The sequence below is a fragment of the Limulus polyphemus genome, unplaced genomic scaffold (assembly GCF_000517525.1).
Source record: "Limulus polyphemus unplaced genomic scaffold, Limulus_polyphemus-2.1.2 Scaffold4632, whole genome shotgun sequence".
NCBI classification, from domain to species: Eukaryota; Metazoa; Arthropoda; class Merostomata; order Xiphosura; family Limulidae; genus Limulus; species Limulus polyphemus.
The window spans coordinates 18,975-31,683 of NW_013670242.1; the positions used below are offsets into that span (position 1 = coordinate 18,975).

The 12,709-nt window shown below is 30.1% G+C and overlaps 1 protein-coding gene across 7 annotated transcripts in view; it reads right to left on the bottom strand.

Annotated features, from left to right (window-relative positions):
• The window catches only part of LOC106471452 (mitogen-activated protein kinase kinase kinase 13-like), a 73,075-nt gene that overhangs the window by 10,186 nt on the left and 50,180 nt on the right, over positions 1-12,709 (bottom strand). For all 7 annotated transcript variants that reach the window (XM_022400067.1, XM_013932056.2, XM_022400069.1 and 4 more), the window contains exons 8-10: positions 8,352-8,510; positions 7,026-7,134; positions 5,562-5,788 (exon numbers count right to left, since the gene is read on the bottom strand). In XM_022400067.1, the coding sequence (XP_022255775.1) occupies positions 5,562-5,788; positions 7,026-7,134; positions 8,352-8,510 (495 nt within the window). The remainder of the gene's footprint in view (positions 1-5,561; positions 5,789-7,025; positions 7,135-8,351; positions 8,511-12,709) is intronic.

A 12,709-nucleotide genomic window follows, 5' to 3' on the forward strand; every position in this document is an offset into this window, starting at 1 on the left:
GCTGTGTATATATATATATATATATATATACTATTAAAAGTCATGACCCACCAACTAAAGCATTCTGTACACCCTGACATCTCTTAAATGATGGATATAAATTGTGTTTTAACTAAGATTTTGTTTGTTGTAACACAGCTGGCCTAAATAAGCTCTGATGTCATAAGCAGTGGAAAAGAACAATCAAAGTATAGTTAATTAACTGCAAAGCACTCTTCTTACTGGAAACCAGTTAGTAAAGAATGATTTGAATTAAATTATTATCAGTCTTATTGTGATGTAATATTAAACATACACAAATATTACAAGTAAGTATTATTATACCTTAGGGAAAATGAATTATTAACTAAGTAGTTTCTAAGTATTAACATTTTGGTGAAAGTTAATAATATCCAGCACAAAGAAAAGCCTTTGACAGTATGAAGAGTAATAACTGTACATAGTATGAAGAGTGATTGAATGAAAGTGACACTATTGTAAACTATTGCAGTGTTTCTAATTTAAATGTTTAAATTTTGTTTGGTCAGAAGAAGGTCTGATGCACGTGATGATTTGCAAACCTAATGTCTGGAATTTTCTCCAAATTTCTAGAACTGTTTGAGCAGTATAAAATGTTAGTTACGTTACAGTAGATGATTATTAATTTTTGAGTCTATTGATAAGTTACATTTAGTCTGAAGTATTGAGTTATTATTGAATTATGTTTATTTATTTATTTATGAATTAGTTCATTTTGTGAATATTAAGCTTGTGTTCTCAACAAATTTAAGTAAAAAAGATACAGTAAAGCTTCATTAATCTAGACATTGATGATCCAGATGCTTTTTTGTATAGACAAATCTTCAAACATGAACTTTAATCAATAATCTGTATATTCACATTCTGAATCCAAATAGCTATTCCTTATAATAAACATGCATTTCCAATGGATACATGATTTAGTAATATATACATAACTCCATAAGAGTCAAGTATGGGTCAATCAGAACAGGAAACAAGGTAATAATTACTGACCACAAAACACCTGTACTAACTAGTGGGTACTGGTTAGAACAATTTTTCTGAAAATGACCTTCACTCACTTGGGGTGCCTGTTTATGACCTTTTTCAGACTGAACTTCACAGTATGGATGTGCATATAAACTTTAATAGCTATTCAGATGTCATCAGAGTGATTTATGATACAGTCATACGAATTCACAATGAAGATATGTAGAAATATCAGCATCATTAAACCGTGATGTTTATTTATATAAGAAATCACTAGCAGGCATTTCAGTGTAGAAAAAAATGTTCTCATGGGAAAGTTAACCATATCTGATAATCTTCACAGCAAAGAAAAGTGGGTAAATATTTCAGAAGATTCAGGTCAACTAACTAAGGCAAGATATTCAAAACATTCAAACATGGAGCGAGCTCTCTATTTTTGTGTTAATTACATAATGATTATTTATAAAACTAATCAACTTGGTATAACAGACTCTGGATACTCCAGAAGATGCTGAAACAATTCAAGGATGCACTGAAATAAAGAAGAAAATGTAAGAAGATGAAGCAGGAAATCTTGATCAAAACTCAACCACAGTAGGTTGTTATGATCCTATATCAGGATATCAAGTGTTATAAGATAAAGACATCATTTTCGTTGTCTCTTCAAGTATGTGATTACAGTGAACCTGGTGTCAAAAGTGATCCACCATTCGAGCCACAGTTAGTCTGACTAAAACACAGTCTAGCCTTAAAGATGTTATCACATGATTCTAACAAAACAGTGATTTATGTGAAAATGGTAACATAATGTGTTGTTTGCTAAAAGCTGCTAAGAAAGTTCTAAAGAAAAAATTCAGTTCAAAAACAGACTCTGATTATTTTCTTCTTTGGAAAATGATCTCTTGTATATTTAACCAATACAATGTATTTTGCATTCTCTAAGTGAGTACATAATTGTTTTGAAAAAAATTATCTTTCATGCGAAGATAAGGCAATGCCACTTTGATTATAAGAGTTGTGTAATTATTGATGATATACAGAATAATAAACCAGTAAGTTTATTGTAAATACAGTTGATTTTTTGTTTACTAATTGCATGCCCACTTTTACTAGTATGCACTCATACATTTATCAATCGACAACTCGTGCTACTAAATTGGTGCTCATTGTATTCAAAGTGATTGATATGACTATCCAGATGTCTGAATAATTTAGACCAATTAGTTCCTTATAAATATGCTCATATTAATGAGGTTTCACTGTACATCACAGCATTAGAAATTAGAAAGAAAGTGAAACTGTTGTACTATGAACCTAAACTGATCATTGAACATTAAACTTGAAGTTAAAAATATAATGTGTTTTTGCTATTGTTACATGGACTGGTCTATCCATCATTCCTTTTACCAAATAAAATATAATAACACATTTAATAGTAGAAACCACCACAAAAATACACATGTAGTATGTATGTATATATATGTGTGTGTGTATGTATATGTTACCACCATAAACTTAATATACATGGTGGAAGACTGGCTGTGCCATCACACTGCTGGTTCTCTGGGCTACCATGTTTTGTAGCAGTCAAAACGCTGACAGTTAAAACAGCAAAAACCCTTTCTGTTTTAATGTATGGTAAAAACTTGCAGCTTGTGCAAATACAAATTAAAAAGCCTGGAATTACATTTCACAGATATATATTTTTTGTATTGGTATTTCTTTGATTGATGTTCCACTTGGAACTCTCACTGCTTTTTTTTTGGTGGGTCAGTAGCAAGTATTGCTTAATAATGTCTAGTTCAGGTTAAAATTCAGTTAAGGCCACTTGAGAAGCTGCCTAAAAGCAAAGGCTAGATTAATCTACTTAATTGTTGTTTCAGCAATTCAGAAAATCATAGAAAATAAAGCTTAATCTAAAAAAAAGATTACTTTCATAAGTTAGTTCCTGATCTCATAATTCATCGTTTCTGCTACAATTATATTCATTTTTCTAATATTTCTTATGAATAACAGTGGCAATTTTTGGAAGCTTAGGGTGATGTTAATGGGTGGCACTTGCTCCCTCTATACCAGCTGGACATCATAAAGATGTAAAAAATATTAGAAACTGCCTTTTGTGGTATTTTGAAGTGGTTTTAACCTCTCCTTCCCCAGTGAAAAGTTGAAATGCTGCTACATAGGAAACTTTACATGTTAAAAGATATTATGATATTGTCTTTGATTGCTCTTAAATGCTGTATATAATAGAAGCAATGTATAGGTCTATATATGCAATGCTAGCATAAAAATTTGAACTCACATATTTCTTTATAATAGTGATAAAGATTGTTTCTCAGTCTGTATTGATAAATTAAAAACATTGTTAAATTAGAATCCATAAAGCCTACTTTTGATTTTAAAATCTAAAATATTTGTTCAAATACAAAACCCCTTTAACTATTAAGTTTTTGTTGAAGTTTTTTTATTAGCAATGCCCTTTCTCACTCATATTTAATGCCTCAAAGAAAGTGGGGCTTTGGAACCAGTGTGACTAATGCAGACAAATATGTGCTCGCCTGTTTTTCTCAGCATAACTTATATTACGTCTATGGTTAGCACTAACAGGATTGATCATTGAAGAAGAAATTGAAACTTATATAATGTACCATGTCCTGTGTAATATATATCTAACAACAAATGCAAAGGCATATTAGTTATCTTATACATAAGAAGTATCTACATATTAAAATTGACAAAATATAGCAGTGAAAATAATATTATATGTTTCAATAGTGTAATATTTTACCAGGTACAAATGTATTGAGAACGATTAATAATTTGAAATCCAACTGAAATATAATCATAACGGAAGATATAAATACTGCAATAAAAGAATATTTAAATTTATTGTACATGTTTGGATTTTATGAAAAATGAGATATATAATTGCAATACAATCTTGTACACAACATACAGAAATATGTTGAGTAGAGCAACTATTATTGCAGAAAAATAGTTAGACCATCACTTGGTTGCTAGTATATTAGATTTTTGAACTAATGCAATGATTAAAGAAATTAATGTTATAAAATTAACAAAAAAATAAAATAATAAAGGTAAAAATATTACTAGAAAATAAGTGATTAATTATCAGTTGTGATATACAAACGGTTAAGTATAGTAACTTAAAATAATCCTGAATAAACAAGCCATGTGACAACCCAACAGATATAAAGTTGTGGTGGAACAGCATATATCAGAAGTACATTTTGACAGTACTTAGCATTTCATAAGTTGAATAATATCATCAAACTTGATTGATTTTGGGAAGGGCACATAAAAACCCTTTCCAAGGTGTACAGATTTGAAATTTCTAAGATGGGGATATCCTTGTAATTAATGATAATTGAAAACAAAGGAATATGGATCAACCTGGACCATTTTCAGAAAGAGACTTGCAAAAAGTCATACCTCTATGGTACATTTACTGTAAGCAAAGTGCAGCATCTTGTAATAGGTGAGAATCCATGTACACAAAAGTCAGTGGCCAAGCTGTCCACCTGTCCCAAACAACAGTATGTAACATAATCAAAAAGGATCTCTGTCTGGAAATGAGGCCAACAGGGTATAGGTTCCTATATATAAAAACTTCCAATCATATCTCCTATTCAACTGTTGCATATCTCAAGCTGCTGGAAAATGAAATGAGTATTCAAGCTATTCCTTATGATGACATACTGATCAAGTTCACAAATGTAGTGCCTATAGATGTCTTTGTGATAGGACTGTTGAAACAGGTGCTGGAAAACCATCATCCTCATACAATAGATGAATTAATGAATTATGTAAGTCTTGCAGGTATGAGTGTTGTACTTTGGGCATGGCAACCCTTACAATGGAGCCTTTTGTAATGGAAACTACGCTGCAGAGTTATTGTCAAGATGGATGGCTATCAGATAGAGGCATGTTTGGAGATGGTGACATGGACTGTAACAACGTGGTGAGGCTCCAAAATCATAAGTAATATAACGTACTCAATCTCTGTATTCCACTAACAATTCCTTATTATGATTTCTGGATATGTACAATAACTGACTGAAAAATAATATATAATCTTATAATTCAGTAACTTTGTACAATTCTCTCCTTCTGTGAATAAACTACATTGTAAATACATTATTTCTTATGAAATATAATAAAACATTAATTTAATAAAAACAACTGTTTTTCAAGCCCAAATTTGAAAATTCTCAGTCTTTGATCTGTTTTTTTTTATGTGCATCAGTTGGTTATCTCAACCTGTACATTGAAATATGTTTCATAGTTTCTATAAAAAAATATATCTTAAGATCAGAAGGTATGCAAAAATAGAATATTTTTATAAAGATGTTGAAATAATGCTAATTTCACAACCCCAAGAGGTGGATAAGGGACTCAACCTAAGAACTTTATCTCATTGGAAAATGTAATATTTACAGTTAGTTACAGCTTGTTATATTTGATCTTAGAAAGTCAGTCAGCATTTTGTTACTAATGTGACTTTATAACCTCAATATAAATTATCAATTTTTTAACTTTTCATGACTTACTTGATCAAATCTCTCTCTCGCTGTTCAAACTGAAGCATACATGCCATTAGTTCCATGTAGAGGTTGTTTGCACGTTCAAGTTTACGCTCATAATGTTCTCTAATATCTTGAGCATGTCTTAATTCTTCCCTTCTTCTTCTTAGCAAGTCCTCCTCGACTTTAGCCACACGACTCCCTTCATTCTTTATCTGGTTCATGTAGTTGTGGATTTCCTCTTTCCAAGTTGCCTATTGATAAATTTCAAAAACATTAGCCTTAAATCATTTTGTAAATAATATAAGATATCATAATATCACATGTCAGTTTGCTATTAGCCTTTTATTAAGAACTTTCTGCACAAATCTTAAAAATGACCATCGTATTTTGGACTAAATTAAAAGTATTAAATGGCAAGTTGCCTTATAATAAATTGCTCAAATTTTAGTTCTAAATAGTTTTATAACTATTACAAGATATTATATTATTACATGACAGTTTATTGTAAGCATAAGTAATTTTTGCACGAATCTTAAAAATGACAATCGACAATCATATTTTAACTGAACTAAAAATAGATATGGCAGAGATTATTCATTTCAACTACAACTTCAAAATGTTCTCTGTCTATTTCTTTTAAGAAACATTAAAAGTAGGCAGAAAGAAACTAATAAATTATGTAAACATATTTTTCTTACAAATAAAGCTCAGTTATACAACATATAGTAATATATATGTTGTTATAATAAAACCAAACCATATACTAGACATATTTCAATTATTGACAAATTAATAAAAGTAGTTTTTGCCTATGTACTAATAGGTTATAAAACTTTTTTGTAGAACTTTATATTACAATATTTGTTTCCTGATGAATAACAAAATTATTTATAAACATGGAAGAATATGAACTTACGTATTATGAACTTTCAAAATTATGAAAAATTATTATTTTAAACATTGATAATACAGTTTTGACCTGAATATCATCCATCTTTAATCTTGGTAGTTATAGTGGACGAGTAAAGTAAACAGGTTACAGCCCATTATAAGTTTTTTATTAGTGTTCAACTTTACTCCAGAATAAATTATCATATTATGTCCTAGATTTTTATTAGTATTCAACTTTACTCCAGAATAAATTATCATATTATGTCCCTTAGATTGTTATTAGTGTTCAACTTTACTCCAGAATAAATTATCATATTATGTCCTAGATTTTTATTAGTGTTCAACTTTACTCCAGAATAAATTATGATATTATGTCCTAGATTTTTATTAGTGTTCAACTTTACTCCAGAATAAATTATGATATTATGTCCTAGATTTTTATTAGTGTTCAACTTTACTCCAGAATAAATTATGATATTATGTCCTAGACTTTTATGTAGTTGATTTTAACCATGCAATCTTGAATGTTAGTTCTTCCCATTAAAGTATGTTTTTCTAGTAAATAAACAGGAAACGCACAAAAGAGAAACATCATACTTGAGTTTTGAAGTACTTTTCTGTAGGTGTACTAAGAATTTCTACTGCAGCTATATCTAAGTGCATCAGAATATTACGAAATGATGGTCGATTTCTGGGTTTAGCATTCCTATGAAAAAAGGAGGGGAAAAATGTTAAGTTTCTAATTACTAGTCACTTCAAGTTTAAGAATTTCCTACAGCTCTAACATTTGATCATAGATGTAATTAAAATTATGTTGCAAAGTTTTGTGAGAAAACACAAACTAAATTTTTGAATAGATTGTTAACTAAAGTCATTTAATTTTTACTGGTTGAGAATTTCCTTAAAGTATTTGCACAACAAAAACATTACTACATCATATCAAAGCACCTACTTTTTACACATTTCAATTAGAGTTACATTTATTTTAAAGAATATATTGTTTTCTTTTAACTTTTGGTTTCATTATCTATTTTATGTTTTGAATAAATTTCCTTCCCTTTTTTTCATAGCTTTTCTTATTATATCTGCTTATTTTAAGCATAACAAGTTAAAATGAAAAAAAAAATATTGCTTATTACTGTATGTAACCACTGCCTACTAACAAATATACATGTATAACTGACAACTTTTATCAGGAAATTCCTATTTAACATTTAAGAGTAGCTAAATCATTGTAATTTGTAGGTCAAAGCAACTCTGTACAAATGAAGTAGTGGATTTTGTGACTTTGGTTCAGCACTAAGATTGTAATCTATGCAGTACATTTTTCAGAAGTTTCATGATTTTTTTTAATCAGTTGTCTGCCCCATTCTTAACATGCTTACACTTATGATTATAACATTACAAAGAGTTCATGGAAGTTTTCCAAAAGCTACACATCCAAAATCTATCTTTTGTTAATTAAATATCAGTATATATATTTTTGTTTATATTTACTATTTCAATGTTCCTATTCTCACTTCTAATTCATATATGTGTAGATACCCTGAAAAAAGGATTCTGCCAATCACAAGGGCAACAACTTACCAACATTATGTATGGGTAAATACCCTAAAAAGGGATTCTGCCTACCACAAGAGCTACATCTTACCAACATTATGTATGTATAATTAGATACCTTGAAATGGTATTCTGTCCATCACAAGGGCTACATCTTACCAACATTATGTATGTATAATTAGATACCTTGAAATGGTATTCTGTCCATCACAAGGTCTACATCTTACCAACATTATGTATGTATAATTAGATACCTTGAAATGGTATTCTGTCCATCACAAGGGCTACATCTTACCAACATTATGTATGTATAATTAAATACCTTGAAATGGGATTCTGTCCATCACAAGGGATACATCTTACCAACACTGTTTCATAAGAAGTTTAAACCCATTAGGACATGTAGATGGAAGAGGCAAATGAAGGCTATTGTTTCCAACACCCCAGATAACTGCTGAAGAATCTACTTCTTTATATGGTGTCTCACACGTCAAAAGTTCCCACATGACAACTCCAAAGGACCTATTGAAATTGTAAGAAACGTTTCTGAGGTATTTCATAAACAAAATCAAGTACTCTCTAAAGTTTAACTTTGCAACGTTCATAAAATTTCTTCCTCTTAAAGTTGGAACTCAGACTAATGTTTCAGTCTTGGCAACATTCAGAACACTTCTTCCTTTGAAAAATGAAATACTAGATAAATATATTTTAGCTACTATTCTAATTCACTCAGGTTTAAATCAGAAAACTGTACCTTATATTTGTGCAAAATGACTTTACATGAGTCTATATACCAGAAAATTTTACATTGTGATCTCAGAAAATTGACTTTCTGAGTCTGTATCAAGAGTTTTAGACTATTTTCAAAACAACTTTACTTGACTCTGTATCACAAAGATTTTGATTATGTTCTAGCATAATGACCTTACTTGAGTCCACACTAGAAAATTTCAGATCCTATTCCTAAAACATTATTATATTTGAATCTGATTCTGAAAGATTTTGATTATGTTCTTGCATAATGGCATTACTTTATTATGAATTAAAGATTATGATTATGTTCTTCACAATGGCTATTTAAGTTTGAATCAGAAAGAGAATGTGATTATATTTCTCAAGTGACTTTACTTGTGTCTGAATCAGAGAGAGAGAGAATTTGATTATATTCCTGCATAATGACTTTACCTGTATAGTAATTTGACTTGTTAAAAAAAGTGACTTACTAGAAAATTCTAGAGAATTAACCCTTTGTAGAATACTTGCCAGGCCTGCAAGGTCTTGGGTTAAAATCCAAGGCAAGGAAATATAAATGTATATCATGAAAAGATAAATTACTACATTTGTAGGCTCATCCACGATTTAGACCAAGGATCTTTACACACTGGGATAAAGTAATTAACCCACTAACATTTGCTAATAGTCACTTTTTTCAATAACTCAAAACAACTACACATGAGTGAATGACAGGAATTTAGATTATATTAATGCAAAATTAACAACTTTAGCTAAGTTGGAATCTGAAAGGTTTTGATTATATTCCTACAAAATAACTTACTTGATAGCCTAGGTGTTAGAACAAAATTTCTAAAAAATGCTCACCCAAAATAGAAGAAAATGCTTTTTGGTATAGACCAGATAGGTATTAGGGTCCATACAAATACCGTTTGTGTGAATGTATAAAATTGCAGCCATACCCACTTTTACAGGCCTCAAAGTTACGACTATAACAACAACTTGTTTTATTTTTTAAAACTTCCTGTCTAGAAATAGGTAATCATTATACACAAGGTGGTTATATAAGGGTGGAAAAACATTTAAAAACTATCAATTTCTATTCCTACTTAACATTAATCCAAGAAGTTGGATTCTAGCCCTCTAAAACACAAAATATAACTCTTACAGAGATAGTAGGATACTCTAGTCAGATGGAGATACCATGGCACTGCATATGATGATCTCCACTTTTACAACAGATTACATGAACTTTGGGGAACTATCTAAGAAATCTTGTCAGATGGTTGTGATGTACGTTGGAAAGAGGAATCGTTCAATGCTATTGAAAGATCCAGAAGATAGAATATACAAATGAAAGAAATACAGAATTTGACAGAAAATACTCCCCACTCTAATAAGAAAACAAAAGTGCTGTCAAACCATAAGAATAAAGTCAATGTTACAAGGAAAAGAACAGAAACTTTTAAATGGGCATAAGCTGTACCTTGCAGGAGGAGATTCGGACCCAGACAGAACCATCTTGATGACAAAACACATGCACTTAAGACCTGACCATAAAAGGTGGATTTCAGAATGTTTTTATATATCAAGTTTACTGCCAAAAAATATAAATATGAAAAAGTTATGGAGCACAGACATAGATGTTGCGTTTTTCCTTACCCCACATTTTAACAAAGTTAGGCACCCAGTATCCATATGAAAGCCAGTAGCATATCTAAAATGCTTTTTCCTAAGTTCTATGCAATATCATTCTTGATTTAAGTCATTGTTTTTTTTCCATACCAGTTTTAACATATAGTCTTTCAAATCTTAATTTCAAATCATATTTTGGATACTTTGCATGGCACATAAAGTGAGGCAAGGAAAAGTTTGATAAAAAACATTCAAAGTGTGGTGGAATGTGCCCCCTTCTTTCCCCCTGGTTAGGCACCGATGAGTACTCCACTAGTTATTACCGTAGAATAGTTTAAAAGAAATGGTTAGATATTTTACATGAAAGTCCATATACTTTACAGACAAATCTGGTGTCTAACATGCACTTATCTACTGACAAAGAAACATTCAAAATGTGTTCACTCAGTCTTTTGTGAAATCAGGAAAGAATTACGATTCATTAGATACATTATGGTACAACTTCAAGATTGAAGTACAAGTCCTTACATGCATTATGATATGAGTTGTCCTCGAAGAGAAGTTTTGCAAATGGAAAACTACCAGCAACATAAAATATGTAAAATACCAGATATACATATAAATTTATATGGCTTTATGCAAAAGAGATATGGATTCTATGTCTATCTTTTCCAGTCAAAAGAGATGGAAACGTTGCAAGAATGGACATTAATTTCCAGTATGATGAACAAACCTCCAGCTCCAAACATTCTTGTAGAATTTGCACAGTATGGATTCATGAATGACTGAAGCAACAGAAAGTATAGATGCAAAAAAGATACAACTGTATGTACTAAGGGGTCTACTTCCAAAGAGGAGTAGTATGTTTAAACGAACATTTTTCTTCTGAATTGTAGATTCACTTAATGTAATGAATATGGTACACCTATATATGTAACATGAAACTTGAGCACAATTGAGGGAAATGTACCAAAAACTTTCTATGATATAATATAATTAGAACTTGCTGAAGTACCTGAAAAAAATAATTAAATTTTTTGTTACAAAAGGATAACATATATACATTTCAAGGACTGCAAAATTATGTAGAAGTGATTTTTAATACACAAATTCATATACCTTTAAGAATATCATCCTTTCATTATACTTATAAACAGCCATACCAATATTTGGTATTTTTTAATCTGAATTAATATTCCTAAGTTATTGATAATTGAACTAATTTCTCCTGACATAGTATCAATCCAAGATATATATTAACACTAAAATGAAAAGGCATTAAATTACATTTCATCAGTTATACCATTTTGTATGTTAGATATATACACAACTTTTTCATTTAAACTTAACATGAGAGTTATGATTCACATAGTTATAAAGTGTGAATGTTAAATTTAGTATTTTTAGAAAATAATTTATTGCAGGTTTGATTACATAACTCTTTAGTTCAATAGTTGTGAATTGATGACATGTTACTTGAACTTTCTGAATTTTTCTCATTGCTTTAAGTGAGTATTGTTATGTCATAACATTTCGTTGCTTGTAGAAAGTTCTAGGCCTCAATTGGGCAATATATATATAGATCACCAAGTCAGTACAAGAAAGGTTAGAAAGTAGGGAAGTTAGTGAAAATGAAAGTAAAAGTGAAGTTAGACTCTGTTTGAGTTTGGCCATAATGGGCAATTTCTAAAGTGAGTTTCACAGCTTGTATTGTAATAACAGAGATAGAAGAGAATAATTCATCTTGTCAATTGGGTTCCCAAGTAATTGAATCAGCCTGTGTGGACTTTTGACATAAAAGAGAATTATTTAAAGCTTTTGATACAACTGTGGTAACCCACGGGGTAACATAAGTGACTTTATCATTGATTGTATTGTGATAACAGAGGAGAGGAGAATAATTTGTCTTGTTAAAGGGTGTTCTAAAGTAATTCGACCTGCCTGTGTGGACTTTGATGAAAAAGAGAATTATTTAAAGCCCTGGATACAATTGTGATAACCAATATATAATTTTTATACATACATTTGACTTGTTTTGAATAAATTTATTTTCAAACAAATGGATTGTGTGCTGTCCAGTTATTGTTGAAATTTATCACAAACAAGTCACAAACACCTACTGTACAGAATCCTGCCCTATAAAAACCTAACATTGTATAACTATGAATATTGTAAGTGGGAAATAAACATTTTAAGCAAGAAAAATCTGAAGACTGTTTTTGCTATTAATATTATTGCATTTAATTTTACCTTGATATAGTTGCAATTGTAATTGATCAACTCATTATATTTGTCATATCTAACATTATATTTTGACTAAAACATGCAATAAAACATTATTTTTGTATATCAAC